The sequence below is a fragment of the Erpetoichthys calabaricus genome, chromosome 1, assembly GCF_900747795.2.
Source record: "Erpetoichthys calabaricus chromosome 1, fErpCal1.3, whole genome shotgun sequence".
In the NCBI taxonomy this organism is placed as follows: domain Eukaryota; kingdom Metazoa; phylum Chordata; class Cladistia; order Polypteriformes; family Polypteridae; genus Erpetoichthys; species Erpetoichthys calabaricus.
The window spans coordinates 60,069,323-60,082,826 of record NC_041394.2 but is presented as its reverse complement, the minus strand read 5'-3'; the positions used below and the strand labels follow the sequence as shown (position 1 = coordinate 60,082,826).

General features: G+C 35.3%; 1 protein-coding gene across 3 annotated transcripts in view; it reads left to right on the top strand.

The window, feature by feature from the left end:
* gabbr1b (gamma-aminobutyric acid (GABA) B receptor, 1b) overlaps positions 1-13,504 on the top strand; it is a 721,337-nt gene that overhangs the window by 700,633 nt on the left and 7,200 nt on the right. For all 3 annotated transcript variants that reach the window (XM_051933715.1, XM_051933714.1, XM_028800495.2), the window contains 2 exons: positions 337-430; positions 8,852-8,979. In XM_051933715.1, the coding sequence (XP_051789675.1) occupies positions 337-430; positions 8,852-8,979 (222 nt within the window). The remainder of the gene's footprint in view (positions 1-336; positions 431-8,851; positions 8,980-13,504) is intronic.

The window sequence follows — 13,504 nt, the reverse complement described above, 5'->3', positions numbered from 1 at the left end:
TTAATGTATAGTGATTGTGATTCAAGGAAATGTGGACAGGAATGAGATAAAACTAATTTATTCTTGGTTACAAATGCACTGTAATTAAATTATGGTAAATAATACAAAGTAATTACGTTTGTGTAATTGTGCACAGTAATTGTATTATAGAATTCCAATTCCAGTAACTGATATTCCATAATCACATTGCAGTCACTGGCTCACAGCAAACTGTATGTGATGGCCTTTACGGTAACTTAAATATACTGTTGCCATTAAGTGTGGTCATTTTTGAGTTCTTCTTAGCACTGCTCAGTAACGGACCATCAGTAAATAACTTACTTTCCTTCTGTTTAGGAGTTTACAAAAGAGGCTCCAAAGGTTGATAATGATGTACTAATCCAGCCTTTGCTAGAGCACTGCAGCTCAGAGAAAATGAACACTTGGTTGGGTGAGTATAGCCAATTTTACAACAAGAAGTCAAAAATAAATTGTTCACGCAGAGTATCTTACAATAATGGAAATATGTGTTCTCATTATATTCTGCATAAAATCTTTAGATTTTTACTAATATCTGCTGACTTTGTTTCATTGGACACATTAGCATTATTATTTTAATTATTATTTAATCATTTGCTGTGACTTTACTGTACCTCCATTTTGTGGTTTGCTTTTCTGTTGGGCATTTCTATTTTCTGTGTTATTGTCATTTGCTGTTTCGTGCTGCTGTTGGCAACATATGACAACACAGCAACATAATGTGTGATATCCTCACATTGCCATCATGAAAGGTGCACCCACAGAATAATGGCTTTACTTTAACTCACAAACAAAGGAATTACCTTGCGTTAGTTTTGAAGTAAAGCAGCGTTACTGTTTTGAATTTTGGTTTCCCATTAATATGCTTTGAGCTCAAGTAGTTTTTATGGAAAATAAAATTAGTATATTCTTGTATTAGCATAAATAAATATAGAAAAACGTATAAGCATTAACCTTAGTGCAAATATTAATGCAAGTCAAGCCTACTAAATGAATGGTTAAATAAAGGCACATGCCATATTTCTTTTTTAATTAAAGCTTAGCTCTAACCACCAATATATCTTGTTAGCTCGAGGACCAAGGCAGAAGGAAGAGTGGAAGAGGGGGAACATCCGCAAGCTCAAGGCCGACCAAAAAATAAGTGAAGCAGAAAAATAAAGATGAGCAATAGACAGTAAAAATACCAGTGGCCAGCTGCAGAAGGAAACCAGAATGAGCAGCGAATAACCTGTTTCGAGCGAGGTCAGACTTATAAGAAATGATTATATAAACTGCCGCGGTGGGTTGGCACCCTGCCCAGGGATGGTTCCAGCCTTGCGCCCTGTGTTGGCTGGGATTGGCTCCAGCAGACCCCCGTGACCCTCTGTTCGGATTCAGCGGGTTGGAAAATGGATGGATGGATGGATTATATAAACTGCGATTTTTGGACTGTTCGGGGCTCAGCTCAATTTGGCCTAATTGGGTTGAGTCCGTGTTATTGTTTTATTGCAATAAAGCTAAAATACTCTGATTGCCTATCCTCTGACTCCTAGAGCCTTCATTTCAGGTGAAGACCTTTCGGTGCGTCTTTTGCTCCGACAATTTCACTTCATCACTCTTAGGCCAGTGTTTCTCAACCACTTTGTGTCACGACCCACTTCTTCCCACGTAAGGGTCTTTGTGACTCACTGGACAGTTGGATGTCCACTTTGGTGATTCGAGCACAGTCATCAGAGCAGAGGGGAATCAAGCATGACTGTCACAGTGACTACTACCATTATAAACAATAGCAACCAGCAACCCACCAGCTGCATGCAGTCTGTGACCCAAAGGTGGGTTGCAACCCAGTGGTTGAGAAAAACTTTATTAGACAATTCTTGTGGACGTCCCTTCAATTCCTAAAAGTAAAAAGATAATAATTCAAAACTCTATTAAATTTGCACAAATCCTATGGTGATCATAACACTATCTAGGACTTCACAGCCCTCAGTGAAGATCTAAAAAAATTATAAATTAATTTTATGAAATATTTGAAATAATAAAAAAAATCCATATATCATTTTATTTCTTAAATTGATATTATTAAAATCAGTATCATCTGGAGTATTGTGTGCAGTTCTGGTCACCATGCTACAAGAAAGCCATAGCAGCCCTTGAAGCTGAGCATAGGAGAGCAATGAGGTGCATCTTGGGACTTAACAATACATCATACTCAGATAATTAAACTTGTTTAGTCTTGAACAGAGTAGACTGCATGGAATCTTAATCCACCTTTACAATTTTCAAAGGCACTTGTAAAAGCAGATCTAGCAGAATACTTTCAATTTAATAGTAAATCCTGTACTCAAGGACACCATTGGAAATTAAGGGAAAGTACATTTAGGACTGAAGCCAGTAAGCACTTCTTTTGTAGTGTTGTGGGAATCTGGAACAAACTACCAAGACATGTAGTTGAAACAGAAACCCTGACAACCTTCAAAAAGTATCTGGATGAGAGATTGGGGCATCTTAGCTATCAGTTAAAGAAATGTGCTTCATGGACTGAATAATCTCCTCTCATCTGTCAGATTTCTTAAGTTTTTGCTAAGGGTCATGTAGGATGATCTGCTTTGGTGTAGAAAGGTGAGGCTTTATTTCAGGATACTTTGGAAAAAGGCCTATTCAACATCGTTCTTTTGCCAAACTATGAGTAGAACAGTCCAACTAAATTCTGGTTCTTGCTGCTTAGAATCAAAGCATTTGCATTTGATGCTTTCTAGGACAGATAGTTTTTGGTGAGACCTTGAATAGGAAATCATATTTTTTTGCAGTCTATTGGATATTTTACATTTTCACCCTTTTCAGGACTCTTCCTTTTAATGAGGGCAGATTTGTAAGAGTGAAAAATGTTACTGCTTTTGCTTAATTAGACAACTTCTTTGTTGTTTCTGTTAATCATGTCAGAAATACCTATGTTTAGGTTTTCTAAGGTATGGTAAAATATATTTATGTGTTACCCAATCACATATTTAATCTTCTAAAATGACTTCCTAAAGCAATTGCCTTATGAATATCTAAAAAGTTCTGTATATATGGTATGCAATGTAAGCCATGACACCGCTGTGTTTCAGATAAGACTTACGTACTCTTTTGCTTTTTGGGCTGTTTTAAGTTATCACAAAGGCACTTGTTGGTCAAATAACCTTTGATGGCTCAGTGTGAATAAGTGTTTGTACCTAACTTTTTAAGGAATAATACCGGGCATAAATCAGATTTGATGACAGCTAACAATACAAACATGACACAAGCTATTAAGTAACTCCAATGGAGTCATTCAGATATGTAATTTTCATTAATACTGTATCTAAGGACCAAATAACAGATTAAATGAATACATTTGCATCTCCAGTGGAGACCTTCAGTGGTGAACATCATGGTAACCACAGAAGATGAAACCTTTGTAAAAGGAAAATTAGACTTCTGTAGAAGTGCTAGTGTGCTAGATACCTCCTACAAAATCACTTTTGTCATATTTGAGGATGCATTTAATTTATTGCTCACATGATTTTGCTACCCTTTTCTTGTTTTACACACATTTTATCTTTCATTTAACCTTTATGCTTTATACACGTTCTTATGTTACCTTTTTTGTATGACTTCTTATCACTAGCTGACATAATGGTAACCTAGAATCCATGGGTTACTTCCTAGGTTTGTAGTATAATTCTTATGACCAAAGCCAACTGACAACTCACATCTAGGCATTTCTTCAGTTTCATTTGACAGTTGTACTATAAATTAATACATGAATTGTCCTCTCTGTATTCTGCAAAGTAAAGCTTTGGATTTTCCAGTATTTTTAAATGGAAAAAGAAAGTTTTAGATAATGTTGGAAAAATAGACTGGTATCACAAATAATGCCTAAATTGCATTTCCATTCAGTAAAAGTGATGTTTAGGTCTACATTAAAAAGAAACAGACCTTGTTGCTATAAGTATTTTTTTTATCAAATAATAAAATAGATTTTTTAAGTACATTTGCAGTTAGGTAGGTATTGCTCATCCAATCTTGAAATCATCAACACAATTCAATGTATGATAGTAGTAACATAAGGTGCTTTCTCAGCACAGGACTTTTGTTGTCAGGAAGCAATGAGTTCCTGTATGATGACCCTGGGCCACCTGTGGTCCCTGACCACTTTTATGTGTTGCATTCCCAACACACATCCTTTATGCAAAATATGTGACAAGCAAAGAAGAGTGATGTGGTGTGAAGTAAGGCACGTTTGGAAGATCATGGGACCTCCCCCTTATTGCTTCACTGTACTGAATGGTGCACAACACTCGGGAGGCTGCTATAAAGAGTGATGCGGTGTGAAGTGTGACTTTATCAGGAGTTCAAGAAATACCCTCCTGCCTTATTGCTTTGATGCAATTGCAACTTGAAGTGGCAGATTATTGTTTGATGAGTTGCCTGACGTGACACACTGCGGAGCTGGCTATGAAGAATGATAAGGTGCGAAGTACAACGCACCATCTTCACGATGACCCTCCAGAGCTACATACAAATTTATGTCGCCAGTGCTTGAAGTCAACCAATCAGCACAATTTATCGTCTAAGCCCTAAAAATGAGTTTCTGTAGTGGATATGTTACGAAGTTTTTGAGTTTTTAAAAAGACTTCTGCTCCAGAAAAATGTTCCTGCAGTGGAAAAGCACCTATAATTTGGTCTGACCATCATCTCTATATGAGTGTTTTCAAAATATTTACCATCTTTCAGAAGTAGCATGTATAGTTAAAACCATAATAGTCAGAGTACTGAGCTCTAAGTGACACCTTATCTAGCTGTAGAGTATAATGACAGGTTTCTATCATCACATTCCTGTACATATTGAAATCACCTGAAGTTTGATAGGCAAGTAAACCATGCAAGGACAGTGCCTGAGTGCCAACAGAATTTTGAAGTGTAAATAACAAATCGAGTGGTAAACAGTGTCGAAGGCTATCTTTAAATCTAACAATGTAACAATTGTAGAATTTCCTTCTTCTTACAAAAGTAGAATGTCTGTGACAACATTTGAATTAATGCTATTTCTGTACTGCAAACAGTGCAAAAGTCAAACCGAATCTTATCAAGTAAGAAGAAATGATTAAAGTGAGACTGACGCTATAAGGCTACAACCTGAGACTCATTTAGCCTGATAGGACATCAATGTATGATCAAGATCTTCTGATAATTGAACTATTAACTGTTGGCAAGAAAAGCTAAGATTAGCATATTATTGAAAGACATATATAAATGAGAAAGAGAATGAACTGAACTTGCACTTAGCACTGACGTTATCCTAAACTGACTGATTGTGCTGTAAATATTAGCAAAGTTCAGTGATACCATGTCCCGTGGAACACCAGTGATTCTTACCAATGTGAGAAGGTACTGTTCAGGGTTCCTTTTATTTCCACCTGAATGAAAGATTAAACTCAAGTAGTTTTTTTCCTACTAATCACCTGTATGTTTGTCAGTAGCCAGCTTTTTTCCCCACTTGCCTACTCACTTCACTTGGTTTGAATTTCTGCTCCTCATAAGATATCTGTCTGCTCAGTCACTAATTTCACCTAATGGGTAGATGACTTGGATGCTTGTTGGTCTTGACAATGGAACAGCAATCCTTTACTGATATCACTTCAGTGAATATAAAAAATATAAAGCTAGCTATTTAAAATTAAGTTATTACAACTTGCCTGAAGAAGGGGCCTAAGCTGCCTCGAAAGCTTGCATATTGTAATCTGTACAGTTAGCCAATAAAAGGTGTCACTCTGCTTGATTTCTCACTGCATCCATTATGGCTAACATGGTACAACACCTTACTGATACAGAATTAAGTCTCAGGAAATGGTAGGAAGTAGGAAAGGCAAAGTAGATTGTAATATACTGTAATATAGAGGAAATTGTTTTGTATTTCTAAGACAAAGCTCGCTAAACAGATTGTATATAGGGGTTGTGTTTAAAAGCAATTCTTTCAGATTGTGAACAACAATTTAAGATTTTCTTTAATTCAGGATGCTAGATACAGTATGTACATTATGATCTGCATACATCAAGGGTAAAGTTACTGTAGGTCTTAATAATCTATCCTTCTGAGAAATGAGAATCTATGAGAGTTGTACTGATGGGTTTCCTCAACGGCATTTCTTTTTTCTTTGTTTTTGCACTCTGCCTCTGAATTCAGAATTAATATACCCAATGAATGTTCACAAACAGTGGAAACTATTTTTTCCTGCAGCCCTGTTCATATTTTGCTTTTTTTCTAAATGGCATCTTTCTAACTGAAAGAGTATATTCCGAAAATGAATGGCTGGCTTTTAGAAAGGCAATTTGCTTCAAACAGACTTGGATATGGGGGCCAATAAATGACTGTCAGAATCGGACAACCTTTATAAAAATATTGACAGAGCTGTTAGGAAAAACATCAAAGAGATGGACTATGGATTTAGCTTTGATATTTTTTTTTAGAAAAGCAATGTATGTATTTCAAAGTAATCCTTCATTTTGGAGGTAAAAATAGGTCAATGAAATGTATTTAAGAAAGAAGTTTATTAAGCAACAAAACTTCAGACTCATAGCATCAAACCAAAAAAGAAAATATGAAGTGTGAATCTGGTTGTTACAGTGTTAGGCATCATGCATAGTTCTTTGATTTTAGTTTAGAAGCTTCACTTCTACCCCTAAAAAATAATTATTAATACATGGCATTGGTTGCTCCTAGAAAGGTGGCACTGAAGAATTACATAAGAGTAGCAATTTAAATTAAATAATATTATATAAGATAAAGTTACATCATTTTACAACAAAAAGGAATACACACAAATATTAATTAAATTACATTAAAAGAATATCTTCAGAAAGGAACACATATACAAAATTTAAATTCACATTTACAAAAGGCAAAAAAATAAATAAATAACTGAGTCACAACTTGTTACCATAAATAAGAGGTCAGAACACGTAGCTTTCTTTTGCGATATAAGTTACATTCATAAAAGGGGTGAGAATTGCAGGATTTATTTTTTTTGTGGGAAAGATATAAATAATGTTCTTGCCTAAAGGCAGTGTCAGATTTATGTCTTGAAACAGCTTGCAAAAATTTATAGACAGAAGGTATGTCTCATTGAGAGGCTGTAGCTGAAAAAATCTCACCACTCCTCAGTCTCTGGAGCTGCTGCCATAAGTGAATCGCAGTGCTGGTTTCAAGTCAAATAATATGAATAGTGTGAGTTGAGGGTTATTTGGGCAGCCAATCAAATCAAAGAATGTCTGATAAAATACAGGTGCACAGCACCAAAATAAAGAAAGAAATACCATGAACCATTTCATAAATTTACAGCAATTTAATAATTTAATTTGCTTCAAGATGGAATGTAGCAATGCCTCGTTTTCAGAATTCAGTAAATATGGATTACTAATACTATATAGTTTTACTATATAGTAGATCATGGACTGTGTTTTATGAAGTTTTGAAATGAAAAGGAGGCTATACTTTATGGTATGGGTGCAAACAACCTTTTCATTAAAAAATGGAGTAACAGTTGCTTTGCTGGCTAGCTGGAATAAATCATTAAAATAATAATGTTTGCAGGGAATGGGTTGATCATAGAGCTATGAATGGGTCTATGGGATATGAAATTCAAAGTTGCCATGGCAAAACTGAATATTTTCTGGATAAATAATTTGTAATATTTAATATTTACTTTGATCAGATAAATAAAGTTATTTAGGATTTAAACTACATTTTTAAGGGAATGCTGGAAATTTCAACTATCCATCATATTCTAAAATAGCATAAGGTAGAGACCAACACAAACCAATTTAAAGAAGCCAGTTATCCTTACATACACATGGAGTGTGGAGGATAAGCCACATTGACAAAAAAACCTGAACCTGAATCTCTACAATTCTGGGGAGGCGGCACTAACCACAAAATTTCTTTGCCAGATCCTGCAAATTTAGATTAATAGTTTTAAAAATGAATTCCATCCTTATAAAAACAATATGGCTTTCGCGTTTTAAATTAAGTTAGTCAATAGTGTTATAAAGGTTGATTGCTTGTAACGGGATTTTAGAGCATTAGCAAAGGTCAGCCTCCTTGCTGATTCCACACATAAAATTGATTGAAATTTACATGTTAATCCTGTCATTTATAAAAGCTTGATATTTTGTTTCTTACAACTTTTTACTTCATCAGTAATCATGAAAAAATGAACAATTTTTATGTAGAAAGATTTTTTTCCACAATATTTTACCTGATAAATTTAATGTTACTGGAAAAAACACTTTTTATATAGAAAATGTTTTTTCTGCAATATATTACCTGATAAATGTATATGTTGCAGGAATATTTCACTCAAAGACTTAAATTAATGCCCATTACGCTTAAGCATGTTGTGTTAGGCTAGCTTAGCTTTTGCACAATTAAGAATCAAGGTTGCGTGTGACAAAAGTAATGCCTCCAATTATTTAAAAAGAAATTATGTAGTGGTTTATCGAGCAGCTCTTCCACAGTGGGTGTATGTGTAAAACCCTCATTGGTTTGGAATTTAAATCAATGTTAATGTTTTATGCAGACTGCTAAATCAGAAAAAAATATGGAAATTTGTTTCATGCAACCCTGGTGTTATTGAATCTGTTGGCTGTATTTTGCATATCCTTTCCCTTTGGGATTCTCCATTTCTGGGATGTTTAATCTGTCTAATATTTTCTTTTATCTCTTATAAGAGCTGCCAGTATTGTAAAGATCTGAGAATCTCACAAGTGGATGACGCCTCTAAGTAGATACTTTGGCATTGCCAAGAAACTAACCTATTGTGTTCCCTTGCAGGAGTGGTGTATGGGTACAAAGGTCTTCTTTTGCTGTTAGGAATCTTCCTTGCCTACGAGACAAAGAGTGTGTCCACGGAAAAGATCAATGACCATCGTGCAGTTGGCATGGCTATCTACAATGTGGCAGTAAGTGTACTTTTAAATAGGATGAGCTTGGCTGAAAAGGTTGTCTTTTAACACCAATGTGCAATATACTTCAGTTTTTATATGCTTTTTTTCCCTCTGTTTTCATTTTACTGAACATTTTAATGGTAAAGAAATTCAATTAATATAAATGTGGTTAAACTGTGTTTTACTTCAGGAAAGAACATGCCTTCTGTTCCCTCCAGTGCCCTATAGGTGGCAGACAATGACAACAAATAAAGTAAATGTCAGTAGAAAATGTATGTACATTGACTAAGGCAGAAGAAAGCAAGTAGAACCAAAATAAGTTTAGTCCATAAGTTTATTATCGTTTGGAGGACATTTGATCACATATGAATGCAAATGGAAGAAAATAATAGAAAAATATAAAACAACATAAAAAAAGATTTAAAAAGTAGACAACATGACATCAAGCCCATTTAAGGACACACAACAAAATCCATAATGACTTCACCTTACTCCGCTAGCCAGTAGTAGTGTTTTTAATTTTCCACAGAATGTGCAAAACAAACAAAATCCACCAGCTCAGTTTTGGAAATTCTGTTTAAATGAACAGTGCTTATATACTGTATATGGTCTTCCGAATTAGGATTCTGTTTTATCATGAATAGAAGTACTATATTCCAATAATAAACGTATGCTACTGCAGAAAGTACTGTAACAAAACATAAAAGGAGTACGTTTAGTTTAAAAAAACCCAGTGAGGTTGATGGCATTCTTAATTCTTTCGAAAGTCAGCTCAGTAAGGTTTAGGTCTTTGGGCTGCCCTGTAATCCAGAAATTCTCCTTGTTGCTGTTGGTACAGGATGGAGCTGTCCAACCAGCCTATTGAGGAAATGTTTATTGTGAGTTGTGTTAAGTGCAATATGGTAATACTGTATATATTGAATGACGACACTGTCTCTGAATTATTGTGAGGCCAAAGGGACTAGGAGATGTAAAAAGAACTGAAAAATCATGGTCAAAAAGTGGTAGCAGAGATCATAACTAGGAGGACAGAGAGAACCATGCAAAACAGCTAATAATATAGGATAATCAAAAGTAAAAATCGAGGATAAAAAAGTGATCAAAATCTGACTCAAGTGTCGACTTTGGGAATAAGGTATCTATATTACAGTTCTTCGCAAGTTTTGTTTTGTTTTATCGACTGGAATGAGAGAAGCGAATGCAAGATTTTTATGTGTAATTTCCTGTGTTGTCATGAGATTACTGAATTGATCATGTGATCCTTCCATGGAGCATTGTATAAATAATGAAACTAAGACATGAATAAAATAAAACTTCTTCAGTTCAAGTCTTAATAAAAAGTTAATTGCAAAAATATTGTTTAAATAATGTTTAAAGAACACTAAGCAATCCAACAATTTGTTTTATTTTGTAAATAAAAGTGTGCTGTAAAGACTAAGTTGAATTAAATTAAACTAAATTGACTTCTATGTTGGAAGGGTCATCCCGTCCTTTAATCTGACATCTAGTGCTAATGCACAGAAGCTCCTTTACTCCAGAGTTAGCCCCAGAACAAACTTACTGAGGGGACAAAGGAGTCCAAGAAATACAACACAAGTACAAGCTACAATTTTTTTTTTTTAACAAAAATATTCCTGAGTGCAACAGCCTAATATATAGCAAAATAGAACATCTTCCTACGCAGGTTAACACCGTTGTTTAAGAAATCAAAACCAAGGTGAGCCTGAAAGCAATTCACATTGGTGGCACCTGTACATGTACAGGCACACACATACAGAACACCCAGCACACAGCATTGAATATGCCATTCAGTAAAATGAAAGATCACAAAATACAATAAATGTTAAAAATAAGCTTAAAAACTTAACATTTTTGTAACATAACCTACTACTAGAGAATGTGCTGTTGTTATAATGTTTATCTTTCAATATTTAGCCATTGATAAGCTCATGTGTTATACTGTTCGGGTAAAACCTCAGATATACAAAAGCAGATGTTAAACCACTGAACTCACTATTAGAAGAGTTGAACTTGATGAATCTCTGTAGCAGTCATGCAATGAAAATTGCAGTATACGTCTGTCTAGGAAAATTAACACACTTTCAATTTTTTGCTAAATAGCAATTTTTATTCGATTTGTTTTTATTATGTAAAACACCTTAAAAACACATACTTGTTTTTTAAGATTTCATGTGGAGAAAATTTGTACAAATGGTGGAACCTGGCCCCAAAGAGCACCTGCTGTCCCTTACTTCCTTGGTGCAGCAAACATATACCATATATATAATAGCAGTATTCTTTTACAGTAATCATATAAATAAATATATTATTACATTTAATAATTAATAACAGCAGTCCTGACAGTCATAAATATACTGCTTCTTGACAAATCCTTCTCAATGTCTATATAATCTTTCTTTCTTTCTTTCTTTCTTTCTTTCTTTCTTTCTTTCTTTCTTTCTTTCTTTCTTTCTTTCTTTCTTTCTTTCTTTCTTTCTTTCTTTCAAAATTAACACTTATCTCTGGGTTACAGATCATATATTGTGTCTTTTTCCCAAGTTGTAAAAGAAATCAGTTAAGTTATAATCATATCAATACACAGTCTTCTCTTCTAAATGCCATTTTAGGCTCATGAGAATACACGCTGCACCATTCATTAGCAAGCTCCTCTCGGTTTTTGCCGTGTTCTCACTGACCCCTTACTGCCATATCACTGTATCCTGGGGGAAATTAGAAAACATGTTTTGCTCAGTGCTCATTCTAGAAATGGACTGAGACCAGCTTTCCCTCTACTTGCTGTTTTCATTCTTGAAGTTCACATGCTTTTTTATACCTGTATTACTGAGTTTACATCTGTTTTTTCATGACAAATTGCTCTCTAAAAATAGAAGACTCGAGGCAGAAGTTTCAAATTTTTATATCAATAAATTCATTGTAAATTCAATTTCTGTCCATGCAAACAAAACTTTGAAAAATGTTAGCGGTAAATCCACAATCTATGTGCAAACTATCATTAATGAGCATTATCAAAAATTTTCAGAACTGTCTTCAAATTATTTGCTTTAACAGTGAATAGTAATAATTGTCTATTCATTCAGATAAAAGTTAATTAAAGCAGAGATTTCCCAGTACTACGTCATCACTGACTGGTTCCCAATTGCAGTGATCACTTTTTTCTTACTTTCCATAATCTTCAGTTGGAGAGTTTGGGCATACTGAATAAACACTGATTTATTCATCATGCAGTGCTGAACTTTCTCTACTCTACAAGAAAAGATATGACATAATTGAATCAAGCGGGAAGCACTCTGAACTCTGAATCCAGCAATGCTAGTTCAAATCTTGGTAGAACCTCCTACTGATGCCTGGGCAGAGTGGTAGCTCTGTGGCTAAAGGATCTGGGCTGGAATTTGAAGGTTTCTGGCTTGAATCCTGGCAGTGACGGAAGGAATGCTACTCTTTTTGGGCCCTTGAGCAAAGCCCTTCACCTGCAATTGCTCCAAACAGCTGACCCTGTACTCTGACCGCAAAACTCTATGTGTGCCAGTGGAGAGTAAGTTGAGGTATGCGCAAAATGACAAATTCCTACTACAAGAAATTGTTTATGCAATTAAATGGATTACAATCACTAAAAAAGAAGCACACACTTCATTTGGAGGCTCAGTTTGTGCACATAGGGCTACAAAACAAATTACAACCACATCCTTTGTAATTAAAGCAGTCAGAATTACACATCTACATAAATCCCTTTTTGTACCTTCCATGTACACATGTGTGATATTAATATGTAATTTCACTGCCAGTTTCTCTTTTGTTTCAAATTTAATTAACTTTGTGAATTTCAAACAGTGTGATTAAATACATCTTTTTAGTGCAAGAATCAGTTTTTCTTTTGTCCATATAAACTGCTCAAAACAATTAAAGGAACACTTTGAAAACACATCAGATCTCAGTATGGACTGGTATGGACTGATATGGACTGGGTAATGTGTTAGGAACGAAAGGATGCCACATCGTTTGATGAAATGAAAATTATCAATCTACAGAGGGCTGAATTTAAAGACACCCCGAAAATCAAAGGCTAGTCCATTTTGCCGAAATTTCATTGCAGCAACTCCAAATCGTACTCAGTAGTTTGTATGGCCCCCATGTGCTTGTATGCATGCCTGACAATGTCGGAGCACACTCCTAATGAGACGACGGATGGTGTCCTGGGGGATCTCCTCCAGATTTGGACCAGGGCATCATTGAGCTCTTGGACAGTCTGAGGTGCAACCTGGAGGCATCGAATGGACTGTAACATAATGTCCCAGAGGTGTTCTGTTGGATTTAGGTCAGACGAGCATTGGGGCCAGTCAATTGTATCAATTCCTCCCTCCTCCAGGAACTGCCTGTATACTCTCGCCACATGAGGCCGGGCATTGTCATGCACCAGGAGGAACCCAGGACACACTGCACCAGCATAGGGTTTGACAATGGGTCCAAGGATTTCATCCCAATACCTAATGACAGTCAAGGTGCCGTTGTCTAGCCTGTAGAG